Source organism: Nicotiana attenuata, unplaced genomic scaffold (genome assembly GCF_001879085.1).
Source record: "Nicotiana attenuata strain UT unplaced genomic scaffold, NIATTr2, whole genome shotgun sequence".
Taxonomy (NCBI): domain Eukaryota; kingdom Viridiplantae; phylum Streptophyta; class Magnoliopsida; order Solanales; family Solanaceae; genus Nicotiana; species Nicotiana attenuata.
This window is the reverse complement of record NW_017670455.1, coordinates 376,088-398,997: the sequence shown is the minus strand read 5'-3', so window position 1 is coordinate 398,997 and position 22,910 is coordinate 376,088. Positions and strand designations below refer to the sequence as shown.

The following is a 22,910-nucleotide window of genomic DNA, read 5'->3' as shown; positions in this document are numbered from 1 at the left end:
ACAAGCTAGTGTAAGATTCACCCAAGGGAGTGAAAGTCTTCTTCTTTTGCAACCTATCATTCTTAAATGCGGGATTGGGTCGAAAACCGGTTCCAGCGGGATTTCTGTTGGTTCTTGGGGGTGGGTAGGTGTTTTGGGATGAGTAAGTATTTTGTGGGGTGGGTGCGCGCCATTGCGCATGAGTAGGAGGTTGGGGATATGTTTGGGCATGGTGGACAGAGAAATGGGGAGCAGGAGGTGGGTAATAATGCTGCGGTGGGCCATATGGGGTATGTGGGTAGGTTTGGGGGTGAGGGCGAGGTTGGTGATAATATGGTGATGGACCTCTGGACCAAGCTCTCGATTCCACTACTGCAACCTCTTCTTTCTTCTTCTTTCCCAATACGCCTCCAGTGCCGCTCTGAATAGCCTGAGTAGTTGCTTTGATTGCTGAATAACTCATAATCTTGTTAGACTTGAGACCCTCTTCCACCATACTTCCCATTTTCACGACCTCATTGAAATTTTTTCCCACTGCTGACACCAGATGACCATAATAGGTTGGCTCCAAAGCCTGAAGGAAATAATCAACCATCTCATTCTCTTTCATTGGAGGATCGACTCTTGCTGCCTGCTCTCTCCACCGAAAACCATACTCTCTGAAGCTTTCTCCGGGCTTCTTCTCAATTTTAGTCAGTGACAGACGGTCCGGGACAATTTCGAGATTGTACTGAAAATGACATGCAAATGCTTGAGCCAGGTCGTCCCAGGTGTACCATCGGGCATGGTCCTGTCGTGTGTACCACTCCAACGCTGCTCCACTTAGACTTTGACTAAAGTAAGCCATCAATAACTCGTCCCTTCCTCCAGCTCCTCTCATCTTGCTACAGAATTCCCTTAAGTGGGCCACCAGATCACCATGGCCATCATATAAGTCAAACTTGGGTAACTTGAATCCTGCCGGCAATTGGACGTCGGGAAACAGGCACAGGTCCTTGTAGGCTACACTCACTTGTCCTCCGAGTCCTTGCATATTTCGGAATGACTGTTCTAGGCTCTTGACCTTCCGGATCATTTCATCTTGCTCAGGGTTTTTGGGAGGCTTTTCTTCTTCTGCTGGGAGATCAAGGTGGGGAGTGTAAGGGCATGGCTCTGGTGGTTTAAAAGTGGCTTCGGGTGGGTAGTACTGGTTATCATGAGTTTGGAACAAAGGTTCGCTAGATGACCTGTGTAGTGTGGCAGGTGGTGGAGCCACGAACACAGGAGCGATTGGTGGTGGAGGGCATGGGATTTGTTTGGGTGGTGGAGGTGGTGGTGCTTGAGAGGTGGTTCCGTAGTACTGCTGGTAAGTAGGGAAAGCCAGAGACGAATTCACTGTGGGAGGATCTTGAGGCTGAGCTAGTGGTGGGAGGTAGGTGGGGTTAGCAGGATAGGCTGGTGGTGGATGTCCCTTCGACCAGGCCTGGTACATCTCAGCCATTTGTTGCTTCAGTTTGTACATCTCCTCCTTCATTGCATTAACGTCCACTACTTCCTCCTCCCTGGATGGGTCAACAATGCTTGCTTCCAATTCCTGGTTGACCATGTTTGACTTATCCTTAGAGCGAGTGTTGTAGGGATGGGTTGCCAGAATGCCAGTCAACTTAACCACTTGCCTGAACTCATCAACAACAACTTTGTTAGCGGTTAGGGCATTAACAGATAGATAACCGCACATTGAGGAGTGAATGCACCTAAGCAGTTAACCATTTCTATTATGCCTTTGCTCAGTCACATGCGTCATCCCGGCTTTCCATTTCCTTTACTTGCCAATTGCAAACTTTCTCTTCTCCTTTCTTTTTCCTTTTTCTCCTTGGTTTTCCTTGTTCCTAACCGCTCTTTTCCTCAAAATTATTTTTCCACTCTTTTTCCTGCTCTCTTTGTTTTGCTTTCCCTCTTTTGTTTTTTCTGTCCTTTCTCATGTTTTCACCCTTTTTATTATTATTACGGTCGAATCCTATGGAGATTGCCTACGTATCACGACCCCGCGTGAATCAGACCAAGCGTAGTTCTTGCAAATAAATGCGAAAAATAAATGCAAGAAATAAAGAAATAATTTTTCGGGAATTTTTCAAATTTTCATTAATAACAACTGCGATTACAAAGCTACCAAACTATTTGTTGTTCTTTTTCTCAAAAGGGAAAGTACAAAAACCAGACTCAAAAGCGGAAATACAGACTCGATTATCTAAGAATACATCAAAGCTTCAAATCCTGGGGCCCGCGGGGCATCTCTCGGCATCGCCGCGGGCCTGCGTGCGAGACCCTTTTGCAACTGATCCAGATGATCATCACGACCTCGAATCTCAGGTCGACCAGCTTGGCACTTCATGACAATATAGTTGGCAATGTTTCTGATTCTTTCTCTGATTTGGCCCTTTTCTTGGAGTAGCCGACTTATCTGCTGAGTACGAGCCTCTAGTACCTGAGAATCCTGGAGGTGAAGGTCTTGTAACAATTTTATTTCCTTTTCCATCTCAGCGATTAACCCATAACATTGTTCTCTCTCGGCCCGAAATTCTTTGTCCTGCCGAGCTGCCTTTTCTTCAAGAGTATTCATTTTTCTTTTCATGTTAGCAATGGTTCCCTCATAGTTCTTCTTCATTTGTTGTACAAACTGGGCCCTTTCCTCGGTCTTCTTTGCCCATTGTGCCCGAAGTTTTTCCACTTTTCCCTTGGATTTTTCTAATTCCTCCTGACATTCCAAAACTTGTTTCTTCAAACCTTTTATCAATCTCTCGTCGGATAGACTTCTTTCCCGATTCCTGGCATCTATTTTCATTTGCTGAATTTGGGCTTTGAGAGCTTCATTCTCCTGGGCCAATTTCTTCTTATCACCTTCATCAGCTGCGACTTGCAAGGTGTTTTCAAACCGGAGCTCCTGAACCTGTTTTTCCAAAGCTCCTATTCGGGCCCTATACTCCTTTTCCTTAGCTAACCAATCCCACTACACCTGAGCCCCATTAGTGAATTGTTGCACATGTGGCATTTTGGCGGGTCTCTCAGGAATTTGAAATCTCTTACCAAACCAGACCAAGTATTTAGGATCTACCTCACCTCTGGCTCGGTCCTGTACTATAGTCTTGGGTTCAAGGTACCTGCACTCGTTCCATATCTTTCGAATTCTGACTTCAGGGAATGTGGCTTTCGGGCCTAACTCGATGATTTTCTCACTCAGGTCTTCATCGTTGTGCACTGTCTGGAATCTTCCAAATTGCCGTAGAACTCGGTAAGGAGCATAAGGCTATATGCTTCGAATACCCATCAAAAGAATATAAGGGACCTCCGCTGAGGTGTATACAGCTTCAGTAGCAGGAAGCCATCCATAAGCCCATTCAACTTTATCTGCGGTCAAGGATCTTAAGCATGACGACCAAGCCTCAGTACCTTCAGGGAATTCAATGCCTGTCACCCGGGTCTCGAATTCTGCAATACAACTCACTCCAGTTAAATCGTAGTTCATATAGCCTGTGCGGTGACAGAGGTGTTCCTGTATCCACAATTGTAAGAGCAAATTGCAACCTTAAAAGAATTTCTCCCCTTCCCGGCATTTGGTCAAAGCTCGGTACATTTCTGCTACAATCAGGGGAACCACCGTGCTAGTAGGCTTTTTCATGGCAACATCTAGCATCCCCACCAAGCCAAGGTCTATGTCACCGTCCTTTATTGGACAAACTACCACTCCCAAAAAGGCTACCATGAAGGCTAATCCCCGTCGGGCTTCCCATTTGTCTTTATTTCCAGCATGTGTCAATCCTGTGTTGGGTTCCTCGAAGCCTTTGGGGTTACCATACCGGTGATATAAGAAATGCAATGTACAACACCCTTCCGCCAGATGTGGGTCTTGAATATCCCGGCTAATGTTTAACAAATCCAAAAACCTATGAAGGGTTACCGGTCGTGGGGCAAGTGGGTATCTACCTCGGAGGTTCCCGTTGAGACCGGCGTATCCGGCAATCTCTTCCAATGTAGGTGTGAGTTTAAAATCTGAAAACCGGAATACATTACGGGTCGGATCCCAGAATGGTATCAATGCCTCAATAATATCTTTCCTTGGTTTGATGTTTAGCAAATCGACGAGACCACCCAAACTTTTGACCACAGTATCCCTGCTTCCCTTTCCCAAATCATGCCACCACATATGGAGTTTCAAAGGGATCTCGCTCAAGACTGAGAAGGTTTCGATGTTACTTGAATCCATCCTGCACATTTATTAGGGAACTTTAATGACTTATTTTTAAAAAAAATGGCTATTTGTGAAAAAATTCTTTATTTAGAAAACAGGCCTTGGATTTGCAAATACGGCCTTTCAGCACTTCTGGGAGGAAGATTTTAAGGTTGTGCCCGCAAACCAGGTAAAAAAAATGACTCAGGGTGGCTGTTCTTGCAAAAACGGCCTTCCGGCGTCCTTTTAGGGACATTCGGCTTATTTTAGACAAAAATGGCATCACCCGACTTATTTATGATTAAAATTAAAATTCTGACATTTTTTGGCTATTTTTGCAAAAAGGGAGGTTGGGCCCGATGAGGGTTGCCTACGTATCTCACATCCGGTGAGAATCAAACCAGCGTAGTTCGGGCAAATAAACCTAACTATTTTTGAAAATAGGACTCTTTTGTTTTTGTTGGCAAATACACAATTTCTGAAAGCAAAAATTCATTTTTTTGTGTTTTCTTGCTCAGTGGCAAACAAACTAATTCAAAACAAAATTTTTTTTTCTTTTCCATTGGTAAACAAATCAAACTAAAGAAAACTACTTTCTTCTCTTTTTTTCATTTTCAAAAATCCGGCAGCATTTCGGTACTACTTGGACATTGGTTTTTCAAAACTAGCGGTTACCCTCACTTAGTCCCAACACTGTTTATATTCACTCATTTAGACAAGCCGGTCAACATGCAAAGCCGAGCAAATAAATGCGCAAGTAGCACGTAAAATGCATCAGGATGGTCCATTATTTCAGGTCACCTGTCCTAGACGGACCCAACCCTTGTGTTGAGTCCCCTAAGGCAAATGCACATGATGCAAACAAGCGTCCTACTAGGGATCCGGCATGAGGTTTTGTTCTTCTAGGTTTACACCCTAGGTTTATTGGTCTAGACCTGGCTTACCCGAGCGGACAACTCGGGCCGAGGGGGAGGCAGCGTACCGGGGATACAAAAGCTCCGCCGGCTTAGCAACTTATCCAAACCTCGTTCTAAATGGAAAAAGACTCTAAACAGAAGAGAAGCTACACGAAGTGCACCCTTCTCCATGATGTAGAAGACTCAGAGAGAGGAAGGGATTCGCAACAGTTTATATATACAATTCAATCAAATATCAAAGCGGTAAAACAATTAGCACACAAAGCATGAAACATGTAGGGAAATCAGATAAAGCCAAATATAACAATTTAACTGAGCTCGAATTCTTGAACCCTGAACCGAAATTCTGGGTTCTTGTCCCCAGCAGAGTCGCCAGAGCTGTCACACCTCCTTTTTCACCTACTACACCCCGTGAAGGGTATAATAAAAGGAGTTTTTCCAATTAAAGGACAATCGAAACGGGATTCATTTTATTAAGAGATTTAGAGTCGCCACTTGGGAGATTTATGGTGTCCCAAGTCACCGGTTTGAATCCCGAATCGAGGAAAGGGTTTGACTCTGTTTAACAGTCGTGAACCAGAAATTCGGGTTAGGAATTCTGTTAACCCGAGAGAAGGGATTAGGCACTCCCGAGTTCCGTGGTTCTAGCACGGTCGCTCAACTGCTATATTTGGCTAAAGTCTGATTTTAATACATGTTATCCTATTGCAATTTTTAGAATTATTTAACCGCTTTTAATTAGTTTTATGAAAGTGAACGCCGTTTAAGAGCATATTTTTGGATCACGTCACATGAAATGCACCCGGATCCTTGACACCTCTTATTCAACGTTTTGGGATTTGGATTTGGATCGCATGAAATGCACACCCGTAGTTAAGAAGGTAAAATTATTCAAAGAACGCGCCTAAAGCGACTAACATGTTATTAACTTTGCGGGAGGCCATGGAAATTCGCTGAATGGCACGCCCCGAATTCTAAATACTTTTATATAATCATTTAATGAGGGCCCCGCAATTTATATGTTTTGTGCGGCGAGGCCCATCTCATTTTATTTAAAAGGGCAAGTCCTAAAGTAACTATGATTTTATATTTTTTTATTTGTCTCTAATAATAAAAGGAAAAGTCCTAGCCAATTAATATTTAAAAAAAATTCGGGCTTCATGTTCAAGTCCGGGTTCACACAAAAGGTCAAGCCTTTTAGTTTGTACCTAACTCAAAAGCCCAAAATTACCAATTGGCTTTATTCATAACACCCCTTAGCTATTAAAAGGGAATTGAACCAAATGGGCGAGCCGGCTAAAAGAACTAGCGTTGAGAGAGTAAGAAAAATGAGAAATTGGGCCTGTCATGAAGCCCAGCAGCTTAGGCCCTTATTGAATTAGCAGAAAACGGGCCTGGCATCAATTTTTGGCCACGTCGAAATACTTCTTCAGGGCCCAAACAATCCAGGCCTTGAAAATGTCAACTAAAGTTAGAATTTAATTTTATTGTACATGAACGTGGTATCAAACATCAGGCTTCAAACTCATGTATCAACTAGAATCTAAACATTTGTTAAGCTACAAATCAATACAAACAACTATAGGAAATGATGATTACACCAGGGTGATTATCAATTAGATGGAATCAAAAAATTGGAACGGATTTAACATGTTGAAGTACAGGTTTGTGATTTTAATAGCCATATCACTTGACCTCAAATGCATGATGTACAACATTATTTCAAACATTCCCTAGACCTGAAGTTGACGAATGCGAGTACACATGCTACCTCTGAATCAGTTTCGAGTTCCACATTCAAGGTTTTAAAGTTAAAACAACTCCTAGAATTTAAACGATGCTAGGCTAATATATTTGGCGGAATAGTCACAAATCTAACGACCTACATACTCCAGTACAGTCCAATTCAATTACAAATATGAAACGAGGCTACAATTACACAAACAACTACATCTGCCAAACTGTTAACACATATGGAACCAAATGAATATAAAGAGGCAAATAATGCATAATTTTTCATTCCCTTTCCAATTTGAGCTACACCACAACTGGTTCAAGGTATGTACCTGGAATTTGAATCAAATAAGAAGAAGGAAGGAAGTCAGCAGCAGTCAACAACACTCAGCTCAAAGCCAACAGGAAACAGCTCGTAATTAGATTTAGGTCCAACACGCAATGTCAAAGAGCCCAGGAGAATGTAACAGAGGTTCAGCATCACAAATGACCCCAAAATAACTCGATTGAAACCAAAAACCCACTCAAAATCAGTCCTAACAGATCTCTGAAACTTCAGCCACCAGAAACAAACCAAAAAACTTTGAGATAACTCCTAAACGACTTGAAATTGAATCTAGGACCAAACTAGACTTGCAATTAATCTAAAATCTCAATGTAACAGTAGAGTTTTTGGATTTTCTGTTGTTTTTGTTGGTTTTTTTTTTGGAGGAAAATAAGATCTAAGAGAAGTTTTTGAATTTGAAAGTCAAAATTTGAGCTGATGAATGCTTGTGAGAGTGGGGGGAATTTTCAGAGCTTCTAAACTTGGAAAAGAAGGAAGGTAGACTGCCTTTTATAGGCAAACTTCAGGGGGAAGCTTCTAGATCTCACTCACACCTTTCCCACTATTTTATTTCAGATTTTATTCAATAATCCCTAATGTTCTGACTTGTTGCTCAAGTTATGGCCACTAAACTATCGAAATGTACACTAAGGCCCTCTTCTAGAAGAGTCTAGGGTATTCTATTTTAACCTACAACATTTTATGTCACTCTAAGTACCTAAATTGCCCTTGAACTCATGCTGAAATTACTATCCTAATACAGCTATATCCAAACAATTATTTAACTAGGGTTACTAAACTAAGCCTAAGGGTTATTTGCAACTAGACACCAAACTATGGAATTGTGAAAGATAATTACCAATTAAACTGTCTTAAACTAATTAACCCTAGCTAGCACAATCATAAGGGATTGGAATTCAAACAGGACTTCAAACAGGATCGATTAATGAATCAAAGACAGATAGAAATAATTTCGAAACAAAAATTAAACTAGAATCTAAAATACCGACGCAAGATTAAACAAGAATGAACAGAATTATACTACAAAATGATTATTAGAACATATACGGAATCCAAAACTAAGAATCAAAACAGAAATAAACGAAAAATCTTACTGAGTTAATATTTATATGCATTCAAACAACAACTAACTAATTAACAACAACTACCAAAGCAAGATCAAATCACAGGAAGCAAAAGGGAGAGAGCAGAAGAAGAAAGAAATACAACAAGAGAAGAACAGGGGGAAACTCACTGTTAGACTCAAACCCTAGATGTGAAATTGAAGGACTTCGGTTAGGATTCTTGTGCAGTAAACATGAGAATGGAGCTTAGAGCGGCCTGGGGGTTGTGGAGTGTAAATTTGGTATTTTTTGGGGCGGCGCCGCCGTGTGCGGCGGAGGCGGCGGCAACAGACTCGAATATTCGAGAAGATTGGGTGTGATTCGAGCCATGGAAGTTTGGGGTTTGGAAAGAGTAGGTCATGGGGAATCCGTGGTATAAATTTTAGGTTCATCGGACGATTGCCGCTGGTGGAGGCGATTTCCGACCGGTGGCGTGTGGTGGTAGGCGGTGGTGAGATAAAGGGTTCTCTGATGTTGATGAGAGAAGCGGGGGGTAGGGGGTCTGAGGGGGTGGGGTTGGGTTCAGACACTTATATAGTTAATGATGGGGGCTTCCCATCCGTTGGATTAATCAACCTCGATGGTTGAGATTGATTTGGGCAATACGACGTCGTTTTGACGTCTCAGAGCCGGACCGGGCCAAGGCGTTTTGGGCCTGGGTTGTGCGGCTTAAAAGGGGTATCTATTGGGCCTGGTTGAATTAAATCTGAACAACCCAAACTTCTATCTTTCAATTCAATTATTCATTTTAATTAATTCCTAAAAATCAAAATTAATTCCTAATATTCAAGTAAAAATCTAAATTAACTCCTAATACCCAACTAATCCTAGACTAATTAACACCAAATAAATTCAAAAGAAACACTACTAAAAATCAAAAATCAAAATTAAAAATGCGAATTTGAACTAGTTTTGTTATTTTCTTTTCGACTAATTAATCCTAAAATGCAAAGTTAAACCCTAAGTGCAAATGTCAAGTATTTTTGTATTTTTTCATTACTCAAATGAAATAAACATGCGCAGACAATATGCAAACAACTAACGAAAAATGCCACAAAAATCCACAAAATTGCAAACAATGGAAAAATTATTTTGTTTTGAATTTGTGGGAATAATTCATATAGGGCAAAAATCACGTGCTCACAATCCTCACTACCACAGTAGAGGCTCAGTCTGCTCCTCCACCTCCGCAGGTCCCACAGTCCATAGAGGATGCTCTCAAAGAGATTCTAGCCAACCAAAAGAAAATCCTCGAAAACCAAAAGGTGCTCAGTACTACTGTTGATTCACATAGCGAGGCTCTCAAGGAGCTTGCTAAGGAGCACAAGAAGTTGAGAAAGACACGGGCCTCCAAGGAGTACGTGAAGGAGCTGAGGATTGATGTTGACAGGTTGAAGGCAGACCAGCTGCCTTTGGATTTACTACTTCAGGACCCTGCACCAGCAGCTCATCCCCAGCCAGAGCAGTCTCGGAGGCCTCCCAAGAGGAGGAGGATGATTCCTCGAGCGGACGATGCAGTCATCCAGTTGGCAGACCCACCGGAGGCCTCCTCCAGTCAGCCATAGGATGCACCTCAGGAGCATGTCCAAGTCCAGGCCCAGGTCCCTATAGCAGAGCAGCAAGCGGGAACCAGTCTGAGGTTCCCAAGCACAGTGAGGACCCAGGGGCCACTCAGGAGCCTATGCAGACAGACAGGCCATAGGGAGTTTCTATGTCCTTTTCCCTTATCTTTTTGGCGCTTATTTGGTTTAGTTGGCATTGGGGACAATGCCAGCTTTCATTTGAGGGGGTAGGCCCTACTTTTTTGGATTTGGATGATTGTATATATTTGATACTTTTTATGCTTTCTTTAGTTTTCATCTTTGGTTTGTATATAATTTTAACATTTCGTTACATTTCCCGCACTTTTATTTTACATTGGGTCTGTATATAAAGTTATTCTACATTGTACATATTCATCCCATCTATTGTATATTCGATCAAATCCCCTCTTGTATATATTCATTTTACTTCCCGCAATTTTTCGTTCTTAGCTTCTTGTTTATGTTCGTAGCTTCTTGCTTTGAACGTTTGTAATAAGCCTTTGGTTTTCTTAATGCCACGGTTCTTTCCAAATGCGGAGATTGTGTGAACCGGGTGGCTCTTCCCAATGATAGATGGCGTGACAACCTTCTTAAGGATTTGAGTCTGTTTTTCTTTTCTTTTAGGCTTTTTAGTAGTTAGTGGTTAAGGGTACCTCAAGCAAAGCTTCACTTGGGCCTAGCACATTTGCCTTTTATCTCATGGTCAAAAACAAATTGTTGTGTTTAGGATGGTGAAAGTCGTGACCCTGAGACTCTTGTGTTGACCGATAATCATCAAGTGGTTTTTCGGGACCATTGTGTGCTCAAATCTTATCTAAGGTCGTTGTGGGCCCCCGACTCTGTGTCTTTGGCAATCCCAAAGCGTATGTGGTGAGAAATTGCATTGCAAGTCCAAGTCCCGAGCCATTGGTCTAGAACTTGCCTTGAATGCTTATTTAGGCGAAATCCTAAGTGAATTTTGACTTGAGACATGATTATAGGCTCTCCTTGATCCAAATGATAGCTTAAGCACTTCCATAGCCTACCAAAGATAAAATACCTAGTCAACCCTTTTGAGCCTTAAACCTATTTCCTTCAAAAAACCATGATACAAGCCTTTACCCGTTCTAAAAGATACCCTCTCTTGGCACCCGATCTTTCCTTAGCACATGGCAAAAGTATAAGTTTGGGGGAGAGACGAGGATTGCAACAAAGTGGTAAAAAGGTACAAAATGAAGAAAAGGAAAGGCAATGAAAAAGGAAGAAAAGCAAAAAGACAAAAAGAATACTCAATGTGGAAAAGAATAAAACAGGGATTCAAGAAAAGCAAAGAGTGAAAGGTGTGAAAAATTGAGAAAGGAAAAAAGAGTTGAAATGTATAAAGAAGAGTGACAATGTGTCTCTCTTACCCCTTTGAAAGAAGTGAAAAGAAGTTAAGTGAATCTGTGCCAAAATGGAACAAAAGAAGTGCTTAAGGGAAGATGGAACCTACTTAGACCAAACATTGCCTACCCGGAACCAAAAACCTTCACTATGTCTCCACAAAAGCCCTATATGATCTCTAGTTGAATGAAGCTTACATTAGTGGTGACTTACATAAGGGGCAAGGATATGGTACTTAGTGCCGGACTTGTGACTTTTCTTTGAGGGGGATGAGTGAATTTCCATTAACCTCGTTATGAGTGCCTCTATTCTAAAGGTGAGGTTTGTTTAGAGAGAGCTGAGGATGTGTGAGTTTGGGTTCCACAATGACTAAAGTAATAGAAAGAGTCTTTTGATGTGTTGAGTCAACTCTTGATGCTCCTGTGTCACACTTGATCCATGGTGTTTTAAAAGAGTAAATGTTGTTAATGATTCATGTGTATTAAGGGCAATTCTTGGTCCCAATTGATGCTAAATGAGGTCACTTTAGGATAGCTGAATTGTTTTGGATTTTCTCTTAAGGGGTGGGTCTTATTTTGTTTGCTTGAGGACAAGCAAAAGCTTAAGTTTGGGGGAGTTGATAACTAGGGATTTTGATACATTTTATACTCCTCCTTGCTTATGTTTTGATTAGAAATTTGTACAAAATAGTCCCAAAAAGGCTCACAAGTTGTGCTTGATTGCAGGTTTGATCAACAAGGTTACAAGTTGTCAAAGATCAACTCAAAAGGACTGAAACTTGCACAAGTATCAAAGCAAGACAAAGCTCAAGCAAAACAAGGCAAGTACGGCTGCACACCATTCTGTGCGGTCCGCACAAGTGAGGTTCAGAGAGTATGCAACTCAGGCAAATCAGGCAATGCGGCAGCATGGGATTTAATGAGGGTCCGCACTGAAGTTACTGCGGCCGCACTCGATTTAGTGCGGTCCGCACAACCAAGAATCAGAGAGTTGCTATTTTCGGAGATTGAAGCCAATGTGGTCCGCGCTCCATTTCATGCGGACCGCACTAGAAGCCATCGCGGCCGCAGTCCATTCTTTGCGGTCCGCATTGCCCAAGTTCAGAGAGCAGTTTTGTCAAGTTCAAAGCCCTAGTGCGGCCGCACACGATTTTGTGCGGTCACTAACCCCGCAGGGGTATTTTTGTCCAGACATTTCAGCTTAGTATAAATAGCTTCTTTTCCATTTTTAGGTTAAGTGGATAGATTTTGTACTGAGATGCGCTCGTGACTCCCGTTTCTTTAGCTATTTTGGGCAATTTTCTTTTCATTTCAACATTGAATCTTCAAGTTTAATTTAGTAATTAATTAATATGAGTTTTTCTTATCTATTTCTTTGTTTCTTTCTCTAATTATGAGTAGCTAGACCCATCAGCTAGGGTTGTGACTCAACCCTAGTGTGGGTAATTGATGGGTCTTGTATTTTAGAGCGTGATTGACTATGGGTGTTTGATATTTGGGCTAATTCCATGTTTAAATTCTAAATTAGTGGTTGCAAACACTAGTTTGTGTTTAGTTGACTTTTGCTCTTCTTGAGAAAGAGAGCCTAAGTCTCTAGAATTAGTCCAACAAGGAATTGGGGTGTACTCAAGAGAATTGATAGCTCCAATTAAAGGGTTAAACCGAGAGATAGTAATATCCGACTTGATCCTCAATTGTTTGTGCATATTCGCATACCCAATTGGTCTTGAGAAAGTCAATTCGGGCAAAGTCATTCGAACTACCGAGAGGTATAGAGTGAGTAGAATCGAGCAATGGTTATATCATACTCCTTAAATGTGTCAATCTAGCTTTAGACTCAAGATTTCGTTAATTGACCACCTAGGCGAAAGTCACTACCCTAGTTCCCTTTAATCATTTGAAAAACTTGCAATAGTTTAATCCTAGCTTATAGTAGTTTAATTGAGCATTGTAGTTTATAGAATTAGAATCATAATTAAAATCCAAAAATGTGTAGAAGTGCAATTTGGAGAAAATACACAACTCCACTTTAGATAGACACCCAACTCCAATATCTAGCTCTCTGTGGAATTCGATCCCGACCCTAAATCGGGTAAAAGCTGATTCGACCTCTCTCGCTAATTAATAGTAGTGCAGGGTTGGCCACGATCAACACTCAAGGCATTACGTGCTCTAGGATATTCTAGTGAGAGAGCCGTGGAGCTCGCAACATACAAACTAGAGGATATGCCAACACATGGTATGAAATTGTATTGCTAGGAAGGCCAGCAGGAGCAACACCACTGACATGGGACGAGTTCACTAAGTTGTTCATGAATCATTTTCTTCCAGACAGCCTGGTGCAAAAATATGCTAGAGACTTTGAGAGATTGGTTCATACTCCAGATATGGATGTGTCAACATATAACACCAAGTTTTGTAAGCTGGCTAGATATGCTCCTTACTTAGTGTCTACCGAAGAAGCTCGAGTTTAGAGGTTTGTGGATAGATTGGTTGGTCGTCTATACACTGCAGTAGCCCCCACAGGTGAAGACTTTATCCTACTCTGATGCAGTCGACCTTGCTAGAAAAATTGAAAACAAGGGACGTGATGAGCGTGCAGCTAGTGATTTACATAAGAAGGCCAAGGCAGGAGGGTCTTTCAGTGGCGGTTTTAGTTAAAATTGAAGAGCGGGAAATCAGAGACAACAACCATAGGGTTCTCAGGCAAGGACACACCTGTATTCACAGTCCACATACAGACCACATTACAGACAGGGTAATAGGGGACCATCATCTTCTGAACATCGTAATTCTGGAGAGATATATGCCACTACTCCAGTCTGCCAGACCTGTGTTAGATCACATTTGGGCCAATGTCGTGTTCTAACTAGAGAGTGCTTTTGGTATGGCCAGTTGAGACATCACTTGAGGAATTGGCCTCAACCTCCGAGAAGTTTCAACCAGGCTTCTATTTAGTCAGCTGCACCTACTCATACTACTCATAATACTTCAGGTGCTACAGTACATAAATAGAGGTCGAGGTGCTGGAGACCATGCTATTGTGAATCAAGGCCAACGGAATGCCGGTAGAGGTCACGCGAGAGTTAATGCATTTACTAGACAGGATGCTCAGGCCTCAACTGTTGTAGTCACAGGTATTCTTTCTATTTGTTCATTTCATGCACTTGCGTTGATTGATCCGGGATCTACTCACTCCTATGTGTCCTCAGACTTTGCTTTGATGTTTAGTAAACAACCTGAGCTATTGAATGATCCTTTTCTAGTTGCTACTCCTGTTGGGGAGTCTCTATTAGCTGAATATGTGTATCGTTCTTGTCAGATTCGGGTTGAGGGTAGAGATACTCTAGCTGAAATATGATTGACGTTGACATGCTGATAGGAATGGATTGGTTATGTTCTTGCTATGCTATCGTCCATTGTCATGCAAAGATAGTTAAATTTGAGATACCAAACGAACCTAGTTTTGTCCTTAAGGGGGGAGGGGGGGGTCAGGTTCCAGAGACTTGCAAAGTTGTATCTTTTATGAAAGCTCAGCGACTTCTGAAGAAAGGTTGCTTAGGTCTCTTAGATATTGTAAATGACACAAGAAAGGAAACAATTAGTATAGAAAATGTACCAGTAGTGAGAGAATTTTCTGATGTATTTCCTCAAGATTTACTAGGATTGCCTCCAGTACGAGAAATTGATTTGCCACCTAACACAGAGTCCATATCAATAGCGCCATATCGGATGGCACAAGCAGAGTTGAAGGAGCCAAAACAACAACTACATGATCTGTTACATAAGGATTTTATCAGACCGAGCATATCTCCATGGGGTGCACCAGTATTGTTCGTAAAGAAGAAAGACGGATCCCTGATAATGTGCATTGACTACAGGCAGTTGAACAAGCTAACAATACGCAATGAATATCATTTTCCTCATATAGATGACATGTTTGATCAGTTACAAGGAGCTGCCCACTTTTCAAAGATTGACCTCCGTTCTGGTTATCATCAACATAGAATCAAAGATGAAGATATTTCTAAGACTGCTTTCAGAACTCGATACAGGCACTATGAGTTTCTTGTGATGTCTTTCGGACTGACTAATGCTCCAGCTGCATTCATGGATTTAATGAATAGGGTGTTCAAGCTGTTTCTGGATAGATTTGTAATAGTATTTATTGATTATATCCTGATATATTCTCGCAGCCAAGGAGAACACGAGAATCATCTCAGGACTATGTTGCAGACATTGCGAGAACATCGGCTTTATGCTAAGTTCTCAAAGTGTAAATTTTTGCTAGACTCGGTATCATTTTTGGGGCATGTTGTACCCAAAGGTGGAATTATGGTAGATCCTAAGAAGATCGAAGCTGTGCAAAAATGGCCCAGACCTACTTCTCCTACAGAGATTCGTAGCTTTTTAGGTTTGGCAGGCTATTACAGGCGTTTTGTGTAGGATTTCTCCAGAATAGCAGAGTCGCTGACCAAGCTAACATAGAAAAAAGTACTGCTTCAGTGGATGGAGGAATGTGAGTAGAGTTTTCAAAAACTCAAAACATATTTGACAACTGCACCAATATTAGCCTTACCATCAGGTACTGGAGGATTTACAGTATTCGTTGACACCTCGAGGGTTTGATTAGGACTCATGCAAAATGGTCACTTTATTGCTTATGCTTCGAGACAATTGAAAAAGCACGAGCAAAACTATCCTGCACATGATTTGGAGATGGTTGTAGTGGTATTTGCTCTAAAAATTTGGAGGCACAATCTATACAGCGAAACTTGTGAGATTTATATTGACCATAAAAGTCTGAAGTATATCTTTCAGCAAAGAGATCTGAATCTTCGGCAGCGCCGGTGGATGGAACTACTCAAAGACTATGATTGTTCTATTTTGTATCATCCTAGAAAAGCCAATGTGGTGGCTGATGCATTGAGTAGAAAATCTATGGGGAGTTTGGCACATATAGCTCCTGTAAAGAGACTTTTGGCCAAAGATATTCAGAGACTAGAAGATATAGGTATCAGATTTGGTGTCGGAAATTCAGAGGCATTATTGGCTTGTGCTCAAGCTAAGCCTTCATTAGTTGAGCGCATTAAGGCCACCCAATATGAGGATGAATGATTATGCAAATATAGATATGAGGCCTTAGCTGGTAAAAGAAAGGATATGATTGTTGAAAGTGATGGCGTTCTTCGAATGGGCGACAGGCTATATGTAGCAGACGTAGATGGGTTAAGACAAGCTATTCTTGAAGAAGCCCACAACTCTAAATACACTATACATTCTGGATCCACAAAAATGTACCATGACCTAAAGCAATTTTATTGGTGGGAAGGTATGAAGAAAGATATTGCTAACTTTGTTTCTAGTTGTTTGACTTGTCAGCGGGTCAAGGCTGAGAATCAGCGACCCGCAGGACTACTACAACAAATTGAGATTCCAGAGTGGAAATGGGAAGGAATTACTATGGATTTTGTCATCGGTCTACCACGAACCCTTAGAGGTTATGAATCGGTATGGGTAACTGTAGATCGATTGACAAAATCAGCACACTTTTTGCCAGTGAAGACTACATATAGTGGAGTAAGATATGTGCACAGATATTTATGAACCAAATTGTCTGACATCACGGAGTTCCAATATTCATCATCTCTGATAGAGCATCACAATTTACCTCACGCTTTTGGAAATCTTTTAAAAAAGCATTGGGTACACGGGTAGATCTTAGTACTGCATTTCATCCACAGACAGACGGGCAGTCAGAACGTACTATACAAATTTTGGAGGATATGTTGAGAGCTTGTATTCTTGAGTTTCGAGGTGTCACGACCCAAAATCCACTAAGGGTCGTGATGGCGCCGAACACCATTGTCAGGCAAGCCAACACCAATTTACTAGTAATTTCTTGATTTAATATTTTTGAAATTGTTTCCTTTATACATTAAACAATGGGTAATGAATTTCACTGAATAGATATTGATGTACTTAACAAACTTAATATTAAATAATCCCATAATCATCCCAGAATCCGGTGTCACAAGTGCATGAGCAATCACTAAGAAACCAAATAAAGTACAATAACTGTCTGGAATACAAATTGGACAGAAAGTAATTACAATACACTGAAAGAGACTATACTGGCTGCGGGTCGCCTCGAGGAATGCAGCTCACCTAGTCTCCGTATCATCCATGCTGCTATGCCCACTAGGCCACTAGAGATACATGTGCCTGTGCAACAAAATGCACAGCAAGTGTAGCATGAGTACGAAAACAACATATAATCAGTAAGTATCCCGTCTAATCTCGAAGAAGTAGGGACGAGAGGTCGACTTAGACACTTACTAGTGGTCCAATAATAATACGCCAATAATATAATAAATCAAAGATCTTATAAACATGGTTGCAACTCAATAGAATGACGCAAATAAATAATTTCTTTCTTTCATAGGAAATTTCCAGATTCCTTTTCATCATTTATACATTTATCTCAGGCCAGGGAGAATGAATATCAACATTTATAAATCTCAAGGCAACATTACAAGCATGCGCAAATAATGTCGAGGTCGTACGACCCGATCCAACAATATCTAAATTATGCACTGCCAGAGGGTCGAATGGCGCGAACCATAGATGCATCTATTACCCCGCTCGCGAATCATACATGCGATGCGGTCAAATATAAATAAACAATCACCCTGCTCGCAAATCATACATGCGATGCAGGTACACACAGAAACACACATTTTAACAGTCAATCAAGACTATTATTCAAGGAGGTGTAAATTTCTCTTTTACAAGTCAAGAAAATGAAGTTTAACTCTTTTAGAAAGTCATTTGCCACTTCGATATGATTTAAGCAATTTAAACTAACAATAAGGTTACAAGTATTACAAGTAAAGCATGCTTTTGGGTCCTAGACTACCCGAACATAAGCATAATAGTAGCTATGCACGGACTCTCATCACCTCGTGCATACGTAGCCCCCGCAAATAGCAGCACATATCCAATTAATTCACCTATGGGGACAATTCCCTCTTACAAGGTTAGAAAGGAGACTCACCTCGCTCCGAAGATCCATAACCGGCATTCCACGCCCTTCCGAAGACTCGAACCGATGCACAATGCTCCAAAACTAGCCATTAATTATGCAAATCCATTAATATATGTTCAATTACTCATTACAATCCAATTTATAACAATTCCTAACCCTGATCGAAAAGTTGACAAAATTGCCCTCGGGCCCACGTGCCCGGATTCTGAAATTTTTCAACGATAAAGTTTACCCATAATCTCACGAACCCAAATATATAATTTGCTCTCAATTTCATGCCCAAAATCGTTGTCAAAATTCAAGAATATCAAATTTCTAGGTCTTCCTCAAAACCCCAAATTTCCACTAATTTCCATGTTAAAATTCATACATAATCAATGTATTTAACTCCTAATAAGTGGGGAAAACTTACCTTGCCATTGAATGATGAAACCCCCTCTTGAATTCCTCCAAGAATCGCCCAAGCCAAGAGAAAAATGAAAGAAATGGGCCAAAGCCTGTCTTAAAACAACTCACTGCCAGCACTGCCCTTCTTCGCGAACGCGAAAATGCCCTCGCATTCGCGAAGCACAACCTGCTTCAGCCCCAAAATTTCTTCATCGCGTTCGGCGACCCGACGCTCACGTTCGCGAAGACCAGTTCCCCGGACCCTACGCGCTCGCGTTCCAGGCCTCGCGTTCGCGTAGGCCAACGGCCTCAGGCCCCGCTCCCCTCTTTCCTTCTCCGCATTTGCGATCTCCCATACGCGTTCACGTAGTCAACTCAGCCCACCCCTTTGCATTTGCGATTTCCTCTCCGCGTTCGCGAAGGCCAAATCCAGCAGCCTCCCACTTTCCTCTTCGCGAACGCGGGACTCCCTTCGCGTTCGCGAAGAAGGAAACCAGATACCAGCAATCAGCAACAGCTTTTTATCCAAATTCGATCCGAAACCACCCCGAAACACACCCGAGGCCCCCAGGACCCCGTCCAATCACATCAACCAGTCCCAAAACACATTACGGACTTGCTCGAGGCCTCAAGTCATATCAAACAACGCTAAAATCATGAATCGACCTCCAATCCAAGTTTAATGAACATTAGAAATTTCAAACTTCTACATTCGATGCCAAAACATATCAAATCACGTCCGATTGACCTCAAATTTTGCACACAAGTCATATTTGACATTACGGACCTACTCCAACTTCTGGAATCGGATTATGACCCCGATATCAAAAAGTCAACTCTCGGTCAAACTTCTCAAAAACCTTCAAATCTCTATCTTTAGCCAAATGACTCCAAAATAACTCACGGACCTCCGAATTCACTTCCGATCATGCTCCCAACACTAGAATCACCATACGGAGATACTCCCAGACTCGGAATCCCAAACGGATATTGATAACACTAAAATGCACTTCAACCCAAACTTATGAAATTCTTCCAAAAATGCTAACTTCTACAATAGGTGTTGAAACGTTCCCGGGTCTTCGAAAGCCCGACCCGGACATACGCCTAAGTCCGAAATTATCACACAAACCTGCTGGAACTTTTGGATCCTGATTCCGAGGTTGTTTACTCAAAAATCCATTCTTAGTTAGTTCTTCCAACTCAAGGCTTTCGATATGAGAATTCTCTTTCCAAATCGACTCTAAATTTCCCAAAATTCAATTTCGACCACACATACCAGTCATAATACCTGAAGTGAAGCTACTCAGGGCCTCAAACCATTGAACGACGTGCTAGAGCTCAAAACGACCGGTCGGGTCGTTGCAAGAGGTAGTTGGGATGCTTATCTACCTTTAGCTGAATTTGCTTACAACAATAGCTTCCAGTCCAGTGTTAAATGGCACCGTACGAAGCATTATATTGTAGAAGATGTCGTTCTCCTATCGGATGGTTTGAAGCTGGTGAGACTAACTTATTAGGACCCGACCTAGTACAAGAAGCTATGGACAAGGTCCAGTTGATCAGACAGAGATTGCTTACGGCTCAAAGTAGACAAAAGTCTTATGCTGATAAGAGAAGAAGAGATTTAGTGTTCACAGTTGGGGACAAAGTGTTCCTATGAGTCTCCCTTATGAAAGGTGTGATGCGGTTTTGGAAAAGAGGCAAGTTGAGCCCCAGGTTTATAGGACCGTATGAGATACTATACCGAGTGGGAGTTGTGGCTTATCGTTTTGAACTTCCTATTGAGTCGTCTTTTATTCATCCAGTCTTTCACATCTCAATGCTAAGAAAATGTATATTAGACTCATCTCAGGTGCCTGAAGTACCTACTATACCGATTGATGAGAAGTTGTCTCACGAGGAGGAGCCGATAGCAATTGTTGACAGGCAAGTAAGGAAGCTACGGTCAAAAGAAATTATGTTCGTTAAAGTCTTATGGAGAAATCATACTGTTGAAGAAGCTACATGGGAAATAGAAGATGCTATGCGAGTCAAGTATCCTCATTTATTTTAGTCTACAGGTATGTACCTAAGCTAAATTCGGAGACCGAATTTCATAAGGTGAGAAGAATGTAATACTTATTACAAAAAAAAGGGTAATTAAGTAATTTACCAACAACAAAAAATTACAAAATAAGATGAAATAGGGCAAAGCCCTACGCTAGCTAACAGAAACAAAAAGGAAAAAGGCCGAAGCCCCTTTCACTGGCCAAAAATCAAATTTTGTTGTGTAAAACCAAGCCAGAAGAAAAAAGGGATTTTGACGGGTCAAGGGTTAAGGGAAAAACCAAAAAAATATAGAAGGTGAGTTGGGGAAAAAGCTTGGTGCCGCAAAAGAAGCCACTTCCAGCGTACCGAATTTCCCACCGTCGGGACCGTAGTGGCTCGCTAGGCAAGCCAACATTACAGACTATTTCACCTTTTTCCTTTATCTATTAACAATTAAATTAACAAAAGTAAATCAACGAAAAATAAATGCGGAAGAACACAATTTAAAAGATTATCTTTATACTAATAACAAAACCGTAATAAATTCCACCCAGAACTAGTGTCACAACTCACGAATAGTCTACGAATGTTACGAATAATGGTCTGAACAAAAGGTTTACACCTGTCTCGAAAGTAGATAAAACAGAAATGAAGTAGGATAGAAGGGGACGTCAGGGCCTGCGGACGCCTGCAGGACTACCTTGGGTCTCCGGGAAGCAGTGATAGCAACCAACCTCACGATCATCGACTAGCTCCAAAATTTGCAGAAAGTGCAGAGTGCGGTATTAGTACAACCGACCCCATGTACTGGTAAGTGCCGAGCCTAACCTCGACGAAGTAGTGATGAGGCTACGGCAGGGCATACAACATACACAACCTGCAACAGTTTATACTAAACAGAAAGGAAATAGAGAATGTAAAATAAGCAATAACTAGCATAAAATAAATCCGAAACCCAGTTGTTCTACTAGTATTCAGCTATAACCAATCCTTAAGGGTGTTTCAACATCATAGTAATGGGCCTTAACAGAAATGAAAACATAATAACAACTGATGCGGCGCATATCCCGATCCCAACATATAAACAACAACGGTATCAATATTCACCCTTATTCCTCCTTGTTGCGGCGTGCAACCCGATCCCACATGTCCACCCTTATTACTCCTCAACACATATCACCCTTATTACTCCTCAACACATATTACCCTTATTCCTCCTGTTGTGGAGCGCAACCCCATCCCACCTGTCCACCCTTATTACTCCTTGTTGCGGCGTGCAACCCGATCCCACCAGACAATCACATTTCACCCTTGTTCCTCCTGTTGCGGCGTGCAACCCGATCCCAATATATATATCAGCACCAAACATAAAAGAATAAAGACAAGTGTTTCACAAGCTAACTCAAATCCCCCATATACTTATACCTCAGTTCACACAATAGAATATCGCTACGATTATGAAACTTCACCAGTGACAACTACTCAGCGAGACCAACCAAGGTGCACCATAAGGAACCAATAAATCAATATAAACCAACAGGGTAATAAAATGAAGCTACGAAAAAAATAATACTTCAATGGGAACATAAACAGATAACATGAAACAATTAAATAATTCAATAAGGAGAACAACAGTTAATATGAAGCAATTAGACATGGAAACATTTATGAGCAAGTAGCAGTTAAGGCAGGGAGCAAGATATAGGGAAACGGGGAAAAGAAACGGGCTAAACAAGTAATTTGGTGACGCATAGGTACTCGTCACCACACCTATACGCCACACACATGATATCTCACATAGCAAGCAAGTCGGGGATCCCTAGTCCCTCAAGTCAAGGTTAGACCAAACACTTACCTCAAGCCAACGGGTATTTCAAAGCTCAACCACCGCTTTACCTCTCGATTCCACCACCAATTCACTCGTAGCTAGCCATAATTAACTTAATAACATCAATAAACGCTAAATAAACCAATTTCAATGCATAATTAAAGAATTCCCAACATTTTTCCCAAAAAGCCAAAAATTGACCCAGGCCCGCTTGGTCAAAACTCGAAGTTCGGATCAAAACCCGATTACCCATTCACCCCCGAGCCCGGATATAAAATTGGTTTCAGAATCCGACCTCAAATTGAGGTCCAAATCCCCCAAATTCGAAATTCCTAAATTCTATCCAAGAACACCCAAATTCTCATGAAAACCCTAGATTTTGAGATGAA

At 41.5% G+C, this 22,910-nt stretch overlaps 1 protein-coding gene across 1 annotated transcript; it reads left to right on the top strand.

Annotated features, from left to right (window-relative positions):
- Positions 1 to 20,100: 20,100 nt before the first annotated feature.
- LOC109239656 lies at positions 20,101 to 20,718 on the top strand. Its single transcript, XM_019406244.1, has 2 exons — positions 20,101 to 20,301; positions 20,518 to 20,718. The coding sequence occupies exons 1-2, from the start codon at positions 20,101 to 20,103 to the stop codon at positions 20,716 to 20,718; spliced, it is 402 nt and encodes a 133-aa protein (XP_019261789.1).
- The last annotated feature ends 2,192 nt before the right edge of the window (positions 20,719 to 22,910 follow it).